Source organism: Ostrea edulis, chromosome 10 (assembly GCF_947568905.1).
Source record: "Ostrea edulis chromosome 10, xbOstEdul1.1, whole genome shotgun sequence".
Classification (NCBI taxonomy): domain Eukaryota; kingdom Metazoa; phylum Mollusca; class Bivalvia; order Ostreida; family Ostreidae; genus Ostrea; species Ostrea edulis.
Window position 1 is genome coordinate 23837787 of NC_079173.1, and position 18296 is coordinate 23856082.

Here is an 18296-nt window from a genome sequence, read left to right on the forward strand (position 1 = left end):
AGGATTTTGACTACACCAATAGGAAATATTGTGAATGAGGTGGGATTTTTTCCCCAATACACAAAGACGTAAACGCAGTTGTAGCAGCCAATTTCGACATTTAAATTTTTGCGCCAATTTGTACACGTTATCCACGCGCTACGTCATAGTTTTTAGGGCACATATATTTTTTGTGTATGCACGAGCTCGCTGCGAAGAATGTGGGTATTATGTTCCTGTTTCACTGGACATTGTACTGAACTGCTGTTTTCTAGAGAAACTACTTATTCGGTAAGACAATCATGAACATTAGCACATTCCATAGATTTATTGAAAACGTGTATTATTTGAATTGATACAGTGTATAAAGCATGTTCTCTGAGTAAACACATGTGTACGTAGTTCATGTCCTGAATATTTATGCAAACTATGCTTACAGAATTCCAGTATTGTGCAATATAATTCAATGATAGTATTAAGATATATATGACATATAGTAAGACCATGTGTAGATTATTTTTGCTCATAAGGTGAAAACTAGTTGCACTCAAACTTTTTGTAACTTCAGGGGCAATAACTCTGTTTTTGTTGTGCAATACAGATGCTCTTTATATTTATTGTAATTTATATCAGAGTACTATTTGTTTTGTGCAGTCTGTGTTATAAACAGCAATTTTTATTGAACTCAGTTTTTGGATAGTTTGAATTATTATTATACATGATCATATGTGTTGTCAGTATCAATTAACTGTTTACAATTATTGTTTTGTTTTATTACAGTATATCGTATGAAGTTGAGGAAGTCACATGATGCCAATCATTGACTTAAGAATAAATTTTCCAGGCATACGCATAGACGATTTGTTTCTATTTATTATGGACGGTGGCCAGTACATCATATACGAATAAGTATACAGGAACAATCATGAGTGATGGTGAAGAACACCCAGTTATAGGACGACAACGAAAGAGAGTCATGACAGAAAAAGGATTGACATATCATCTCGAACATCGATGCAAGTTCAGGCAGAGAGCTGATAAGGAGCTTTCCAACTTAAGTAAGAATATAGATCAGTTGCTCTTACACAATCCTGAAAAAAATGTTATGAGAAGTGAATATACAAAGTGGTTGCAAGTTTATGAAGAACTTCTTCTCTCACATGAGGAACATCAGAAACTTTTGTACCCATCAACTGAAAAAATCAGTGACAATGAAGAATTTCAACAAAAGAATAAAAAACACATCGCAGTGAAGGAATCTGTGAAAGAGTGGATTTTAAAGCACACAACCTGTTGACAAGAGATCCATACGTTCAAAAACAACTTCAAGGACCTCCTCAAGTCATGTCTCCAGAGAAAAGCTAAAGGAGCATCAACGCAAAGCTGAACTGGTAGCCAGAGCAGCAGCATTATCTAAAAAAAAAAAAAAAGGAAATTGAACAAGCAAAACTCCATTTGAAGCTAAAGGAGGAAGAACTTGAAATTAAAACAGAAATTGAGATAAGTGACGCTAAAGCTAAAATTTTAGAAGAACTGGAACAAAGTGAAATAAATGACCAAGAATTAGATGAATCTCTCGTAAACAAGGATGAACATTTTCACAGTGAGATATCTGAAAGAAAGGAAATTGTGACACTTAACCCGTACGCTCCTTCGTGGGAAGACCAAAGGAACTATTTTCAGTCATGTGCAACATCCAATGTTGACACTCGTCAAATGCCACAAAGTACACCATATGTACCCCAACTTACCAGTGCTTTTCATAGAAGATCTCAGGATCAGTCATACAGAGCAAGGAATATATCAGGAGATAATTATAGTGCATATATTCCTACTCCACCTCGCATGGATGAAAATACTATATACAGCATTTCTCCAAATCAGCAACCGTGTTCCACACTTCCACTACCAGTTCCAAACTATGGTAATCATGAGATGCTTACAGTAGCACGTGAACTGAACAAACCAAAGGCAGAAATACAAAAATTTGATGGAAATCCTATGGAATATCACAGGTTTCTACGACAATTCAACACAAGAATTTGTGAAAATACTGATTCTTATGTGGAGCGACTGAACTTTTTATTACAATTCACCATAGGCGAAGCACACAAAATCGCGTTAGGATTTTCTCACATGAATGCAGAAAATGGCTACAATGCAGCACTAGAGGAATACAAGGACAGATATGGAGACCCTGATATTATAGCCCAAGCTTATGTGAAAAAGGCATTGGATTGGCCTATTATAAAACCAGACGGTGCAAAGGACACGTACGGAATTTTCCTCAAAGAGTGTCAGTTCGCAATCCAAAATGTGGAAGCTGTCAGAATATTAGAATATTCAGAAAACTTGAAACAGTTAGTGAAAAAGTTGCCTTATTACTTGCATGAAAAATGGAGAAATATAGTGTACGAACTGAAGCAAAGAAAAGAAATCGTAAAGTTCCATCATCTTGTCAACTTCGTTCACAAAGAAGCAAAGAAAGCCACATACCCAATTTACGGAAGAGAAGTCATGAGCACTTCAAAGGCAGTCGTTAAAAATTCACAGGATAACCAAACTGGGAAAATAACAAAGTTTTCTACTACACACAAAAACTTTGCAATTACAACAAAGGAACCATCTAAGGATTCAGAAGTATGCGATAATGAAAACACTACACAAAAGAAGTCAAGGACAGGAATCGCATTTACAAAGCCGTTTGCATTTTGTCAAGAAACTCATACCATGAATATTTGTAAAAAATACATAACCTTGTCCCTGAAGGACAGATATACATTCTTGAAGTCAAAAGGACTGTGTTTCGGTTGCTTGAGATCTGGTCACTTAAAGAGTAATTGTCAACGGAAGTTGTCTTGTGCACATTGTAAGAAACTTCACCCTAGCGTTCTTCATGTTGACCCTCAGAAGAAAAATGAAGGTTACGGAATACCAAGTCATTCAAACAGTGGCAGTGGAGCAACATCATTGTCAGTGGCTGCTCATATGGGGGCTGGAGACTCCGTAAAGCAAGCACTCCCCATTGTACCTGTTAGACTAAAATCTAAATGTAGTGATAAATATCTGACAACTTACGCTTTCCTAGATTCTGGTAGCAATGCTACATTTTGTTTAGAGTCACTTACCGACTTGTTGAACGTGGAAGGAAAGAGAACCAAATTGAATTTAGTTACTATGGGACAGGAAAAGGTTCACGACAGTTACGTTATTTGTGGTTTGGAAGTGAGCGACCTAAATGGTGACAATACCATTGAGCTACCACCTGTTTTTACACAATCTACATTACCAGTGTCCAAGAAGGATGTGATTTCCCTGGAAGATGTGAAAAGGTGGCCACACTTACATGGTGTTGAATTGAATGTGATCGATTGTGACATTGGACTTCTGATCGGAGTAAATGTGCCAAAAGCATTGGAGCCTTGGGAAATTATTCCCAGTGCTAGTAATGGACCCTTTGCAGTGAAAACATTACTAGGTTGGGTTATCAACGGACCACTTGAAGTGATTATGAATAATGACAACTACAGTACATCGGTGTCTGTCAATCGCATTGATGTAAGGAAACTGGGAAAACAGATTCGTGACCAATTTAACTATGATTTCAGTGAGAGAATAATTGATGATGTTCATGAACCATCCAAAAATGACAGGAAATTCTTAGAACGTGTATCTAATTCAATTCGTTATGAGAATGGTCACCATACGATTGGACTTCCTTTTAAGTATGACAATGTGAGCTTATCAAACAACAGGAAGCAAGCCGTCCAAAGATTGTCGTTTATTGCCAAACGATTCAACCGTGATAAAAACCTTCACAAAGAGTATTGTGATTTCATGGACAAGATCATAAGTGAAGGATACGCCGTCAAGGTACCAGCTGAAGAACTCGGTCTAGATGACGGAAGAGTGTGGTATTTGCCACACCAAGGAGTTTATCACCCAAAGAAAAGGAAGTTGAGAGTGGTGTTCGATTGTGCAGCTAGATATCAAGGCACTTCATTAAATGACCAACTTCTACCAGGACCAAATCTGACTAATACACTTGTCGGTACACTATTGAGATTCAGGCAAGACGAGATCGCAGTGATGGGAGATATTGACAGTATGTTCCATCAAGTACATTTACCTCGTCAAGATAACAGTTTTCACAGATTTTTGTGGTGGATGGATGGAGATACCAGTAAGCAAACCAATGAGTATCAGATGGTCGTGCATTTGTTTGGTGCATCTTCATCACCCAGTTGTGCCAACTATGCTCTAAGGAAAACTGCCAAAGATTCTGAAGGACTTTTCGATACCGAGGTTATCAATACTGTGATAAGGAACTTTTATGTAGACGACTGTCTCAAGTCAGTTAAAACTGTTGACGATGCTGTCAGTTTAGTTAAGAATTTGCAAAAATTGCTAATGAAAGGAGGATTTCACATAGCGAAGTGGATTAGCAACAATAGAGACGTCATGATGTCCATTCCAGTTTCAGAAAGAGCAAAAGAAGTGAAGGATTTAGACTTAGATCATGATACCCTTCCAATGGAGAGAGCTCTAGGAGTACAGTGGTGCGTGGAATCGGATGCATTTTGCTTCAAAATTGAAGTAAAGGAACAACCGCTTACTAGGAGAAGAATATTATCGATGATAAGCAGTGTATTTGATTCTTTGGGATTCTTGGCACCATTCGTATTGAGGGCAAAGAAAATACTCCAAAATTTCTCCAAACTTCAACTTGGATGGGATGATGAAATTCCTGAGAACCTTGCTATACAGTGGAACAATTGGTTCAGTGATTTGCAAAAATTATCTAATTTCACGATAGAAAGGTGTATAAAACCCGTTGGATTCGGAACGTTGTGTTCTGTTCAGTTACATCATTTCGCGGATGCAAGTGAAATTGGATATGGGACTGTTTCATACCTGCGTTTAGAAAACACAAAGAAATCCATTGCTCTTTTATTATGGTCAAGTCTCGTGTGACTCCATTAAAGCAAACTACCATTCCAAGGCTAGAAGTGACAGCAGCAACAGTTGCTGTGCGCACAGACAAAATGTTGAAAGCAGAATTAGACATTCCTATAGACGAAAGTATGTTCTGGACAGATAGCACGACCGTGTTGCGTTATATAGGAAATGAGACGTCTAGATTTCAAACATTCGTAGCAAATAGACTCGCTGTGATTCATGAGGGATCAAGACCATGTGAATGGCACTACATTAATACCAAACTCAACCCTGCAGATTATGCATCAAGAGGACTCTCTGCAGATGAGATCATACAGCATGACTACTGGATCAAGGATCCTGACTTTTTATGGGCTCCAGCTGAACAATGGCCAAAAACACCACCAGGAATACTAGAAGGAACGACGGATGTTGATCCAAAAGTTAAGGCATGTGTCAGAGCTGCAGTAGCCAATATACAAAAACCAAGTGATGTCATGGAGAGTGTTAACAAACTACTCAATTATCATTCGTCTTGGTACAGCCTAAGGAAGAGTGTCACATGGATTCTGAAGATACGCAAAGAACTGTTACGTCGTATCCAACAAAGGAGTTACAAAAGTGGTGGTGATGAATCATCCGACGTCAAAGTCCCTTCTACACATTACAACATGGGACATATTTCATTTCAAGACTTGACAGAAGCGGAAACTGCTATTTTGTCTTATGTTCAACATAAAACATTTGCTGATGAACTACATACACTTGCGGATAAACATTCATATGTGAAACGAAGCAGTTGTATACGAAAACTTGACCCGGTTTTGGATAAAAACGATGGACTTTTGCATGTCGGTGGACGACTTCACAGAGCCAGTATGCCAGCAGAAAGTAAACATCTTTGATTCTTAGACAGATTCATCACGACCTGAAACACAGTGGCAGAAATCATACGCTAGCAGCTCTAAGAGAGAGGTATTGGCTTATTCATGCACCTTCAGCCATTCGGAAGCTTATATCTAAGTGCACTGTATGTCGTAGTCTAGGCTCAAAGGTAGGAGAACAGAAGATGGCTAGTTTACCAGAAGATCGTTTGATTCCCAATGAACCTCCATTTACAAGAGTTGGTGTAGATTACTTTGGACCATTCGAAGTAAAGCAAAAGCGAAGTCATGTCAAGCGCTATGGAGTTATATTTACATGTTTAGCTTGTCGTGCTGTGCACATTGAAGTTGCAGCATCATTGACCACTGATTCGTACATTAATGCAATGCATCGTTTTATTGCACGCCGAGGTCAAGTCATCAAAATACAATCAGATGATGGGACCAACTTTGTGGGAGCTGAGCGTGAGCTTGCAAGAGCTATCAATGACTGGAACCTATCTCAGATACAGGATTCTATGCTTCAAAGAAATATTGACTGGCAGTTTAATCCACCCGCTGGATCTCATCATGGTGGTGTGTGGGAACAAGTCATCAGATCTATTAGAAAAGTGATGAATAGTGTCCTGAGAGAGCAAGTTTGGGATGACGAAGGGCTTCATACTCTCATGTGTGAGATTAAATCAATTCTAAATGGACGCCCCATCACGAAATGTTCAGATCAGCCAGGAGACTTGGAAGCTTTGACGCCAAACCACCTACTTCTGATGAAAACTAAACCAATCTTACCACAAGGCATCTTTGTGAAGACTGATGACTACTGTAGAAGGCGCTAGAAACAAATTCAGTATATGGCAAACCTCTTCTGGAATCGTTGGATGCGGGAATATCTACCTTTACTTCAAGAGCGACAGAAATGGTGTGATGTGAAACATGAAAGTTGGTGACATTGTTCTGATAGTGGATTCCAGTGCTCCTAGAAATTCCTGGCCTATGGGAGTCGTTACAGAAACTATTCCGGATGGTGCAGGTTTTGTGCGTCAAGTGAAAGTTAAAGCCCAAACAAACACTTTAATTCGTCCAATAGACAAATTGTGCCTCATTCTTGAAATGGATTAAAAACGAACATTATGGACAGAATTCGTTGCATATATGCATTTGCTTGGGTGTATGTTCAATATCCGTGCATGTATCATGACATAAGTACATTTTATTACTTATTCCGTTCGTTACGAAGTGACTGTATATATTTTTTCATTATTGTGCACTAGTTGTAATTGTGTCACATTGCCCTCCACAATTAGGGGGCTGGGTTGTAGCAGCCAATTTCGACATTTAAATTTTTGCGCCAATTTGTACACGTTATCCGCGCGCTACGTCATATTTTTTAGGGCACATATATTTTTTGTGTATGCACGAGCTCGCTGCGAAGAATGTGGGTATTATGTTCCTGTTTCACTGGACATTGTACTGAACTGCTGTTTTCTAGAGAAACTACTTATTCGGTAAGACAATCATGAACATTAGCACATTCCATAGATTTATTGAAAACGTGTATTATTTGAATTGATACAGTGTATAAAGCATGTTCTCTGAGTAAACACATGTGTACGTAGTTCATGTCCTGAATATTTATGCAAACTATGCTTACAGAATTCCAGTATTGTGCAATATAATTCAATGATAGTATTAAGATATATATGACATATAGTAAGACCATGTGTAGATTATTTTTGCTCATAAGGTGAAAACTAGTTGCACTCAAACTTTTTGTAACTTCAGGGGCAATAACTCTGTTTTTGTTGTGCAATACAGATGCTCTTTATATTTATTGTAATTTATATCAGAGTACTATTTGTTTGGTGCAGTCTGTGTTATAAACAGCAATTTTCTGTATTGAACTGTTTTTGGATAGTTTGAATTATTATTATACATGATCATATGTGTTGTCAGTATCAATTCACTGTTTACAATTATTGTTTTGTTTTATTACAGTATATCGTATGAAGTTGAGGAAGTCACATGATGCCAATCATTGACTTAAGAATAAATTTTCCAGGCGATTTGTTTCTATTTATTATGGACGGTGGCCAGTACAGCAGTCATGGACATCGTTCATATAAAAGACCAAGTATACACGATGCCACGCTTGATTCACTTTTTTCTCACGTCAACAGACAATTAAATCCACATCATTTTCGAACAATTTTACTCTGTTCCATTGAGTGTTTCGAATACGTTATTTCAAGAAGCCAAACCTAATAGATACTTGGATCAGAATATAGACTGACTTCTTTGATGATGGCTGTTGCCCATCACGAGCTCTTTAAATCACCACGGGTTAAATGACAATCCTTCCACACCATGCCGACAGTTCCTTAAACTTAGATTTATTAAATAAAGGAAACGATACTGATGTGCAGGGCTACAGTCTCGTTTGAAGTCAGCATTTCGCTTTATAGTCGTTATAATGATCTCGTTTACCAATACAACGTAGCATTGGGTGAAATGCTGTCTGTCGTGTTTCATACCAATTGCTAGACCGTTCTTAACACACTGATTTTAGCTACAGATTACTCCATTTACCTGATCAAGACATGGGACCAATGGTGAATGTGATCGGTCGACAGGGGATGCTTACTCCTCCTAGGTACCTGATCCCAACTCTGGTATATCCAGGGGTCCGTGTTTGCCCAACTCTTAATTTTGTATTCCTGATAGGAGTTATGAGATTAATCACTAATCGTGCTTCATTAAATATAATGATACAGATTTTGTAAGATAGCAGTGAGAGACTTATATTTAATCAGTAGTTACACACTCAAACTCGGGTACATGTTACACACCACAAACATAAGACTGTAATTAACAAGCAGCTGTAATTAACAAGCAACTGTAATTAACAAGTAGCTGTAATTAACAAGCAACTGTAATTAACAAGCAACTGTAATTAACAAGCAGCTGTAATTAACAAACTTCTGTAATTAACAAAAATCTGTAATTAAAAAGCAGCTGTAATTAACAAGCAGCTGTAATCACATGTAATAAGTAGCTGTAATTAACACTGTCGTACATAAAATAAAAAACTTGAAGATGTGTAATGGACACTGTGTTTAGATATATAATTAACGCTGTCTTGAGATCAATCACTACCCAGAGTTATCGTTCCTTATACTCTCAAACACCTCTGTCAACGTCTTAAGGGTTGTTCAAGATTCTTGTAAAATGGTAAAATGTTCAAATAAAGTATAGTTTCGACTTCAGTTGCAAAAATATACGTAAATAAATCGATATTAAGTCTGTCTGTGCCACAAGAAACACTGACTTGTGTTGAAACGCGGATATTGTTGCACTATAATTAAAGTACATGTAGATATGCATTGTAAAATAGGTAGGTTGCTTGTCCTACATATTCCCGATATTTCATAAAGTAGTTCAAAGTGTAATATTTATCAACCGTGAAAAAGTGGATTTATACGTGGGGAAAAAAACACAGCTAATTTTGAGACGTTGACAGATGTACGAGTATGTGCGAGAGTACGGAGCGATAGTTAATACTGTAACCTTCTCCGACTTGTGGAGGTGAGGGGGGCTGTAACTCCTTAGGATATCCGTAATGGTGCAAATGCAGTAGTGATTCACGCCCGCAAAATTTTCAATCATTCTAAACATTTGCTGGCTTTCTTTACGTAAATAGAATGCTGTTATTATATAGCGAATAAATAGTCTATTGTAAAATCTACGTAAAATCTAGAGAATGTTAGCGTTCAATATCCTGAGAATTTATTGAACGTTAACTTTGCATTGCGTAAATTGTGTGCGCCCGAAACATTCCGAGTATGAGTGTTCAATATTGACCTTACCATAACGTCGTAAGCAAAGGTTAATATTGAACAGCTAAGAAATGCATGCTGATATTGCACACTTTCACTTTGGATGCCAATATTGAAGAAACCTCGTCTATTTTGGAGTATTTTGAGTGAAAAGGGGGATAATTTAACAACTAAATACTTTAGCTATATAATAAAAGGGTTATTGAACTTACATTGGTGAATGCTGTCAAAATGCACTCGCAAGCTCGTGCATTTTCACAGCCAACTCGTGCCAATATTCACCAATATAAGTTCAATAACCCTATATTATATGTTTCTTATACAATATATAAATTCACAACCTTACAATTTGTGAGGCTTTATTTTACCGTTTTCAACAAATTTGATATATTCCAATTTGTGCGCCATGTTTGATGTACGGAAGTTGAACTTTCGGTCGTCGAGTTGTTTGCATATGCCCATATAAGGTAATGTTTACATCAATGGCCGAGTACGGAGGAGAAAGTGATTTCGTCGGTATTGAAAAGGTTTAAATTTAATATCAAGTTAAAAACGAACAACAGAGTGTAATTTTTTCTGCCACCACACGATTTTAGTGGGTTTTTATTGTGGGAATCGCTCGAGTAACTACATTTTCGTACTGATTGTCAATGTTTAGGTTTTTCAGTAAATCCATCTACGAGATCTCGCGATAACAAGCATGGCAGAACAGACGAAGAAGTTTGCATGTAGCAAATGATATGTATGGAAAAACACGCTAACACTTTGTCAAAACAGATGTCGCTATTTGCTAACACTGTCATAACATAGATGTCGCTATTCGCTTACACTTTGTGATAACATAGATGTCGCTATTTGCCAACACTTTGTCATAACATAGATGTCGCTATTCGCTAACAGTTTGTCATAACATAGATGTCGCTATTCGCTAACACTGTCATAACATAGATGTCACTATTCGCTAACACTTTGTCAAAACAGATGTCACTATTTGCTAACACTATCATAACATAGATGTCGCTATTCGCTAACACTTTGTCAAAACAGATGTCGCTATTTGCTAACACTGTCATAACACAGATGTCGCTATTTGCTAACAGTTTGTCATAACATAGATGTCGCTATTTGCTAACACTTTGTCATAACATAGATGTCGCTATTCGCTAACACTTTTTCATGACATATATATCGCTATTCGCTAACACTTTATCATAACATAGATGTTGCTATTCACTAACACTGTCATAAAATATATGTCGCTATTCGCTAACACTTTGTCATACAGAGATGACGCTATTCACTAACACTGTCATAACATAGATGTCACTATTCGCTAACACTTTGTCATAAAATATATGTCGCTATTCGCTAACACTTTGTCATAACATAGATGTCGCTATTTGCTAACACTGTAATGCCATAGATGTCGCTACTCGCTAACACTCTAATAACATAAATGTTGCTATTCACTAAAACTCTGTCAAAACATAGATGCCGCTATTCGTTAACACTCTGCCATAACATAGATGTTGCTATTCGCTAACACTTTGTCATAACATAGATGTCGCTATTTGCTAACACTTTGTCATAACATAGATGTTGCTATTCGTTGACACTATTATAACATAGATGTCACTATTCGCTAACACTTTGTCATGACATAGATGTCGCTATTTGCTAACACTGTCATAACATGGATGTCGCTATTCGTTAACACTGTTATAACATAGATGTCGCTACTCGCTAACACTTTGTCATAGAATAGAAGTCGCTATTCGCTAACACTTTGTCATAACATAGATGTCGCTATTCGTTAACACTATCATAACATAGATGTCGCTATTCGCTAACACTTTGTCATGACATAGATGTCGCTACTCGCTAACACTATCATAACATGGATGTCGCTATTTGCTAACACTTTGTCATAACACAGATGTTGCTATTCACTAACACTTTGTCATAACATAGATGTCGCTATTCGTTAACACTATCATAACATGGATGTCGCTATTTACTAACACTTTGTCATAACACAGATGTTGCTATTCACTAACACTTTGTCATAGCATAGATGTCGCTATTCGCTAACACTTTTTCATAACGCCGAATTTATTAAGATTCTTCAAACTTGTAAAACGTTTATACAAACATTTAACTTTGCTTAATCAATTTATGGTGCATAATTTCAAGGGGAAAAATTGCTTTACCGCTGGTAAAGAAATCCCTTTTATAAGAATTAAAATCAAGCACATTTGTCCGATTTTTAGTGTTATCTTAGCTACATTGATCAATGTTCGTTATCTTTATCATTTCAAAAGAGTCTATCAGATAATCTCATAATTCATATAAGAATGCAATGTTAAGAGGTGGGCAAACACGGGCCCCTGGATATACCAGAGATGGGATCAGGTGCCTAGGAGTAAGCATTCCCTGTCGACCGGTCACAACCGCCGTGAGCCCTATATCTTGATCAGGCGGAGTAATCCGTAGGCAGAATCAGTGTGCCAAGAACGGCCCAACAATTGGTATAAAACACGTCAAACAGCACTTGACCCATTAGCAAACTAGATCGTAATAACAACCAACGAGTTTGCGAAATTTTGACTTTAAACGAGACTCAGCCTGTTGAAACCCCATTAATATCAATGTGTTTGTCAGTAGCCTGTTTCGATTTAAAATACTGATCATATGGAGAACAAGCTCTTGCTTATCGAATCAGTTGAGAGATATAAACACCATATACAGGTGATAATGGAATATTGCTACATAAATATGGGAGGTTGACGATTGAGAAGCTGAGATAATTCCGTTTGTAATAAAGTTGAGTTGTTAGTCTATGTTCAATAAAATATTAAAGATGTGGAAGACTCTGTGGTGTCTTATTTGGAGTTCACATGGATATATCGAATCGACACATGAATGAAAACGATCATTGTTAATAGATAAAACGTTGTCGATATATCTAATACATGTAAATGTCGTATTGAAAGCCACAGCAACATATTTTTTCTTCTCATGTAGAAGCGTTTGAATAAATTCTGCCCAATGAGAATACAAAAACAGTTCAGCTAGCAAAGGAGCACAATTCGTGCTCATGAGAATTCCAACAGATTGGACATTTTCTAATCTTTATTTATATCGATTTAAGCTGGTCAATATATTGTATTTGATTTCGCCATGTCCATTCATATTAGGCATGGCGATATATCATTGTAACGTAAAAGTGTATACCTCAAAGTGCCCCTGTCCGCGTAATGGGGCGTCGTAAAGGTGAAAGGTTATATTGACTGTTCCATTTAAGTAACGAATACGTCAATGGTATTTCAATACTAAGGACATTTTAGTATTTGCATGTAAATCTAGGTTTGTGTGTGTGTGGGGTTTTTTTTTAATGCATAAAGATATAAATCTAAACAGAAAATGTCTTTCTTTGTTGTTTAATCCGATGACAAATGTGATTTAATCATTGCAGGAATAAAACCAGCCCGGGTTACAATTGTATTCTGCAATGCTACCTTCATCACCTGATAAAACAATCAGCCCGGGTTATGATTGTATTCTGCAATGCTTGCTACCTTCATTACCTGATAAAACAACAAAAAAGCATTTTATTGTTTAAATGAAATTAGAACTTTTAAACCTCTCGTTGTTTAAATATTTTCTATGAATTGATTTTCACAAATATTCTTCCCAATAATTCATCAACAACATAGTAAAACAGATTTTTGATACCATGAAATAATGCGTTATTCGTCTTAGCAACCAGAAATCAGATTCTCTCTCTCTCTCTCTCTCTCTCTCTCTCTCTCTCTCTCTCTCTCAGAGAGAGAGAGTATTAACCCAAAACAAACTTCTTATAAAGATTATAATACTGTGCGGAGTGTGGCAGATGTTCTCCATTACATCTCAAAAGTATACAACGTTAGATAATTTTTTTCACGCAGATATGTGGAACATTGATTAATTCAATATTCCGAGAACCAATCTCGCTTTCTTAACATACGGAATGTATTCTTCAAGCCAGAACCATGGGGGAAAAGAGAGCGTAAATCAAAACGGTATCTCTGTATCGACAGAATTTATATCAACAAAGAATGCCTTTTCTGTTTTATAGTAGAATACATTGTAATTCATGAAGACTTCAAGTGCGAGCTTTTGTGCAAGTTTTGTATGCTCCGGCTTTTGTTGGTAGGGGGCACTGTCCGTTCTCCTGTGTGCTTATCTGTCAGTCGGTCGGCGTGGGGAAAGAATTTTTTTAAAAAAATCGATGCTAGTATATATTTACAGAACATCTTTATACAATTTTTGTGGGATCTATGTAATGAATTAAAAGACTTGAGAGCCACTTCATTCAGCTCAAAGAATACACACACGAAATTACTACTATGCTCGTATGTTGACATTAGCATAGTTTTACGTGTTATGTAAACACTAGAACTAAAATTAACATACTTCTCTGTTTAAACAATCGAAGCACATACAAAGACCCATCTCCAGTGAGGTCGCTTATTTTCAAAGTTTCATTTGATCTACTTTGAATATATAATTACACAACGATTTAAAACACATAGATCTGATCTGAATGGATAGATTAAAAGACCAGTGTTAGAGGTTTAATGTTTTTTTTCGTGAATCTCAAAAGCTTTTATATTTGAAATACAAATGTGGATTAAATATTGGAACGGTTGCAATACAAAAATGATTAAATATAACGTACATCGACATTGTATTCACCGTTTCCTCATCAGAGCAAGTGGACTCGAGAGGGGATTAAGCGTCTCTCCCTCTAGAACATCTCCAATCAGATGAGCAGCGCAGAGTCTGAACCAAGCATCCGCATTCATCTCGGTAGGAAGATTCTTGGATAAAAGTACAAATAAACAATTCGCCAGAAGTCACGGTAATTCATGCTGGATTACTAGAGTATTGGGTTCTGTAAAATTTCTACAGACAGCTGGAGATGTGACTGACTGCGATATTGTCGTTCCCAGAGAGGTGACCATTCCTGTTGAGTTGGCTGTCGCCTGTCAGGGTTTATGTTGAGTTGGCTGTCGCCTGTCAGTTTATGGATGCACACTTTTCACAGTTGATTATCTTGAGGCAGTTTATAGTGCTGTTTTTAACAGGTGAGTTTAATTTTTTGTGAATCTTTTTAAACTTCAGACAATGATGGGCTTATTCTCGTAATTCTTATAATGTCTTGTTGACGTAAACTTCTGCGATGTAAACTGAGACAGTAGGATGTATATATATATATATATATATTCAATACTTAACTGAGAACGCATAGTGCAATGTCTTTGTGAAAAAAGATCTGGATCATTTTCTTACGTGCACAAGCAAAAAAAAATATTATTGTGATAGACGATTTTACAAACAATTATCTAATTAGAATATTAAGTACTTGTGTAAACATTTTCACTCAGACAGCAGGCTGGCTACTGAACACTAAATACACATTTATCTATGTAACTTTTGCTGGTTTAGAGCACACACTCAGAACTACAGCTGTATATTATCTATAATATATATATATATATATATATATATATATATATATATATTAGCACTGAAAAGGCCACGAGACTGTTGATATATATGATATCTACATGTATGGATAACATTGTAGGGGGTGTCCTTCAACACTATAATCTGCAACATATGTTTACGGAATTCGAGAATGACCTGCATCCAATATGTTAAATGACAGGTTACGTCACGATAGTGCACGTTTATGAGGGTAAAAGTGATAAGAATATACACCGCTTAAAGCTGACTGGATGTTGTGATGGAATAAAGGCTGACAAAAATGTCATTTCAAGTTACATCAAACCACCGTGTCAAACATGAGTATTTTGGTATATTTAGTTTACTTTTTCAGTACCACATATGTAAACAGTAGACTCTCTCTAGCGGGTCATTTGAGCCACTCAGGTGACCTATTGCTAATAATCTGCGTCCGTCTTCGTGTATTTTAAAATAATTGAACATTTTCTTGATAACTACCCAATGGATTCTTTTCCAATTTGGTGTGAAGCATCTTTGGGACAAGAGGGGTATGAATTATAAATTTCTGAACTCTTGTATCACCTTAGCATGGGCAAAAACTGTCAACAACTGACCGATTTTCAAAGCTCTTTTTTACAACCGCACATCTGCATAATCTGTAAGAAAAACTACTCGCAGTGATGTAGAGCAGGAAGGTATCTACTAGAATTTTTAATTTCATGATTCCCGGGGTAGAGGGCAAATTTAATTTGCATTTGTTTATATGTGAAACGTTTAAGGTCATACATGATCGTGACGTTTCCGACATTTTTTCTGAATTATTTTTTCATCTCCTCGATATGAAGAGTTTTTATAGGACTTCGGAAATAGGTTTAAAATCTATATTGTAGCATTATTACCATACTCTGTATATTGACTCAGTGGTTAGATCACTTAACTAGTAATGCAAGGGTCCGGCCTGGGTTCAATACCTTATTGTTCTAAAGATATGCTACACAGCAACGGTCATTTATACAACTTACTCTCGATAACAATGTAGAGCTGATTATATATTTTACTTATAACAACCAGCAACTATCAAAATATGCTAATTCTAAAACAGGCATAGTAGAAACAAGATATAATGGAAGTGCATTGTGAGTGAAATGTCACTAAAATTATATATAATTGATAAACGCCGATCATGTCCTTAAAAAATATCTTCTTTAATGCTATTGATACTACAGAAAGTCCTTTATCAAAATTGTAAATTTCATGATCCCACGGATATGGGTTTTTGGTACCAGGGTGGGTCCAAAATGGTAATAATGATAAAATGTGCATGTGCATTAACGATATATAACATTTTTTAACTTTATCGCAATAAATATCGTTCCCATTCTTTTCAAATTTTGTATGCAGCATTTTTTGGAGAAGGGAGCCATGAATTGTAAAATTCAGGACACCTGGACCTCAGGGCTTTAGGGGCGGGGGAAATGTGAAAAATTGATCAATTATAATTATTAAAATGTCTTTATCATTTGAAAGTTTTCTTTAATTTTGCTGATAATGTATAAAAACTAAATTCATATGCAAGAAAGATTTTCGCGATACAAAACTTGAACAATGAAATATGGTATCGGGAATACTATTGTGTTTATAGCTCTACGGTAAATTGTCGTCAGCAGTTAGTGTAAACACATTGGTGTATGAATTAATTCACTTTATGAATCGCTCGTTTTACACACACACACACACACACACACACACACACACACACACACACACACACAATCTTAACACAATTAATTCTGACTTCATTCCAAATTCTGTATCCTAACAACAATACGGATACAGTCGAAAGGTTTTATACAAGAATAACACTTTAACAGATCATGAATTTCTTCTAGATACAAATAAAAAAACACTTTTTGACGTACATGAATAATACATTATCATAATAAAAGTTTTGAACAATACAGGAACGCTGTGAAAGCGAATTCCAAACGTGTGTAGCATATTGAAGCAAACTCAGTCTGATTGAATGGTTTTTAGGTCTACTCTGTAGAAATGTGAACTCTGTCTGAATGGTTTTTAGGTTTACTCTGTAGAAATGGGAACTCTGTCTGAATGGTTTTTAGGTTTACTCTGTAGAAACATGAACGCTGTATGAATGTTTTTAGGTCTACTCTGTAGAAACGTGAACTGCCTGATGTGCTGGAAATGCATTGGGAAGGAATGTAATGGTCAAGATTATGAAGACTATTCACAAAAAGTCCATTGTGACGTGGGCGAGTCTTGCATGGTAAGAAATTCAATAATATAATTCAGTGGCGGATCTAGAACGGGTTACAGGGTTGCACCCCTACCCCATATGGTTGAATATTCTAAACAAAAAATGATCATTGCTTGCCTTTTTAGGATTTTCTATCCTCTCTTTGGGACAGGAAAATAACCCAACAAACGTGGGTTACACGCCCGTTAGAAAATTGTACATGCATATGGATCCGCCCGTTGAATGGAAGACGAATTATGTAAACCAACTTGTATTCATGTGCAAGATGTTTCTTCTCACAAAACAGTAATTTTGTTATGCAGAGTAAAAAAAAAAGTCGCGAACGCATTTCCATATCGATAGATTGTTCTTTGTATCATCACGTTAGTGAATATGGATTTACTGCATGCAGATTGAGAAGCAAATATACCATAAAAAGAAATTATCATTTCTTGTTTATTTATATTATTTCTGGAAACAGAATTAAAGGAAACACATTTCTCTAACATCGATACTGTTTTACAGAAGGTTGTGTATGAAATGGTCGATTACCCGTCCCCGGCCAAATATGAATCTGTCGTGAGAACGTGCTCGAGAGGTACGTGTTCCCCAATCACCAGTGAGACGTTCAATGTGTGTCGAGGGAAACATCGCTCTTACAGATTCAAAGGTTGCACGATACGGACGTGCTGTGATGGAAACCTCTGCAATGCTGCACCAGGACTGTATTTTGAAAGTTATTTCTGTTTCATCTCCTCCGTGGTTTGGATACGTTTAATAGTTTGATATCGTGACTTTTCTGTGATTATTTTTTAAAATCAGTGTGCATATGTTCCATAATTCATCAATCATTCTATACATCAAGTTTTTCTAAATTCTAATACATATACATTGTAA

General features: G+C 36.5%; 2 protein-coding genes across 2 annotated transcripts; both read left to right on the forward strand.

The window, feature by feature from the left end:
• Positions 1-904: 904 nt before the first annotated feature.
• Positions 905-5822, forward strand: LOC130050681 (uncharacterized). Its single transcript, XM_056150895.1, has 3 exons — positions 905-1037; positions 1508-4860; positions 4965-5822. Exons 1-3 carry the CDS (start codon positions 905-907, stop codon positions 5820-5822), a joined length of 4344 nt encoding a protein of 1447 aa, XP_056006870.1.
• An 8290-nt stretch (positions 5823-14112) lies between these two features.
• Positions 14113-18296, forward strand: LOC125666402 (uncharacterized). The gene is made up of 3 exons (XM_048899572.2): positions 14113-14763; positions 17308-17429; positions 17925-18296. Exons 1-3 carry the CDS (start codon positions 14703-14705, stop codon positions 18183-18185), a joined length of 444 nt encoding a protein of 147 aa, XP_048755529.2. The 5' UTR covers positions 14113-14702; the 3' UTR covers positions 18186-18296.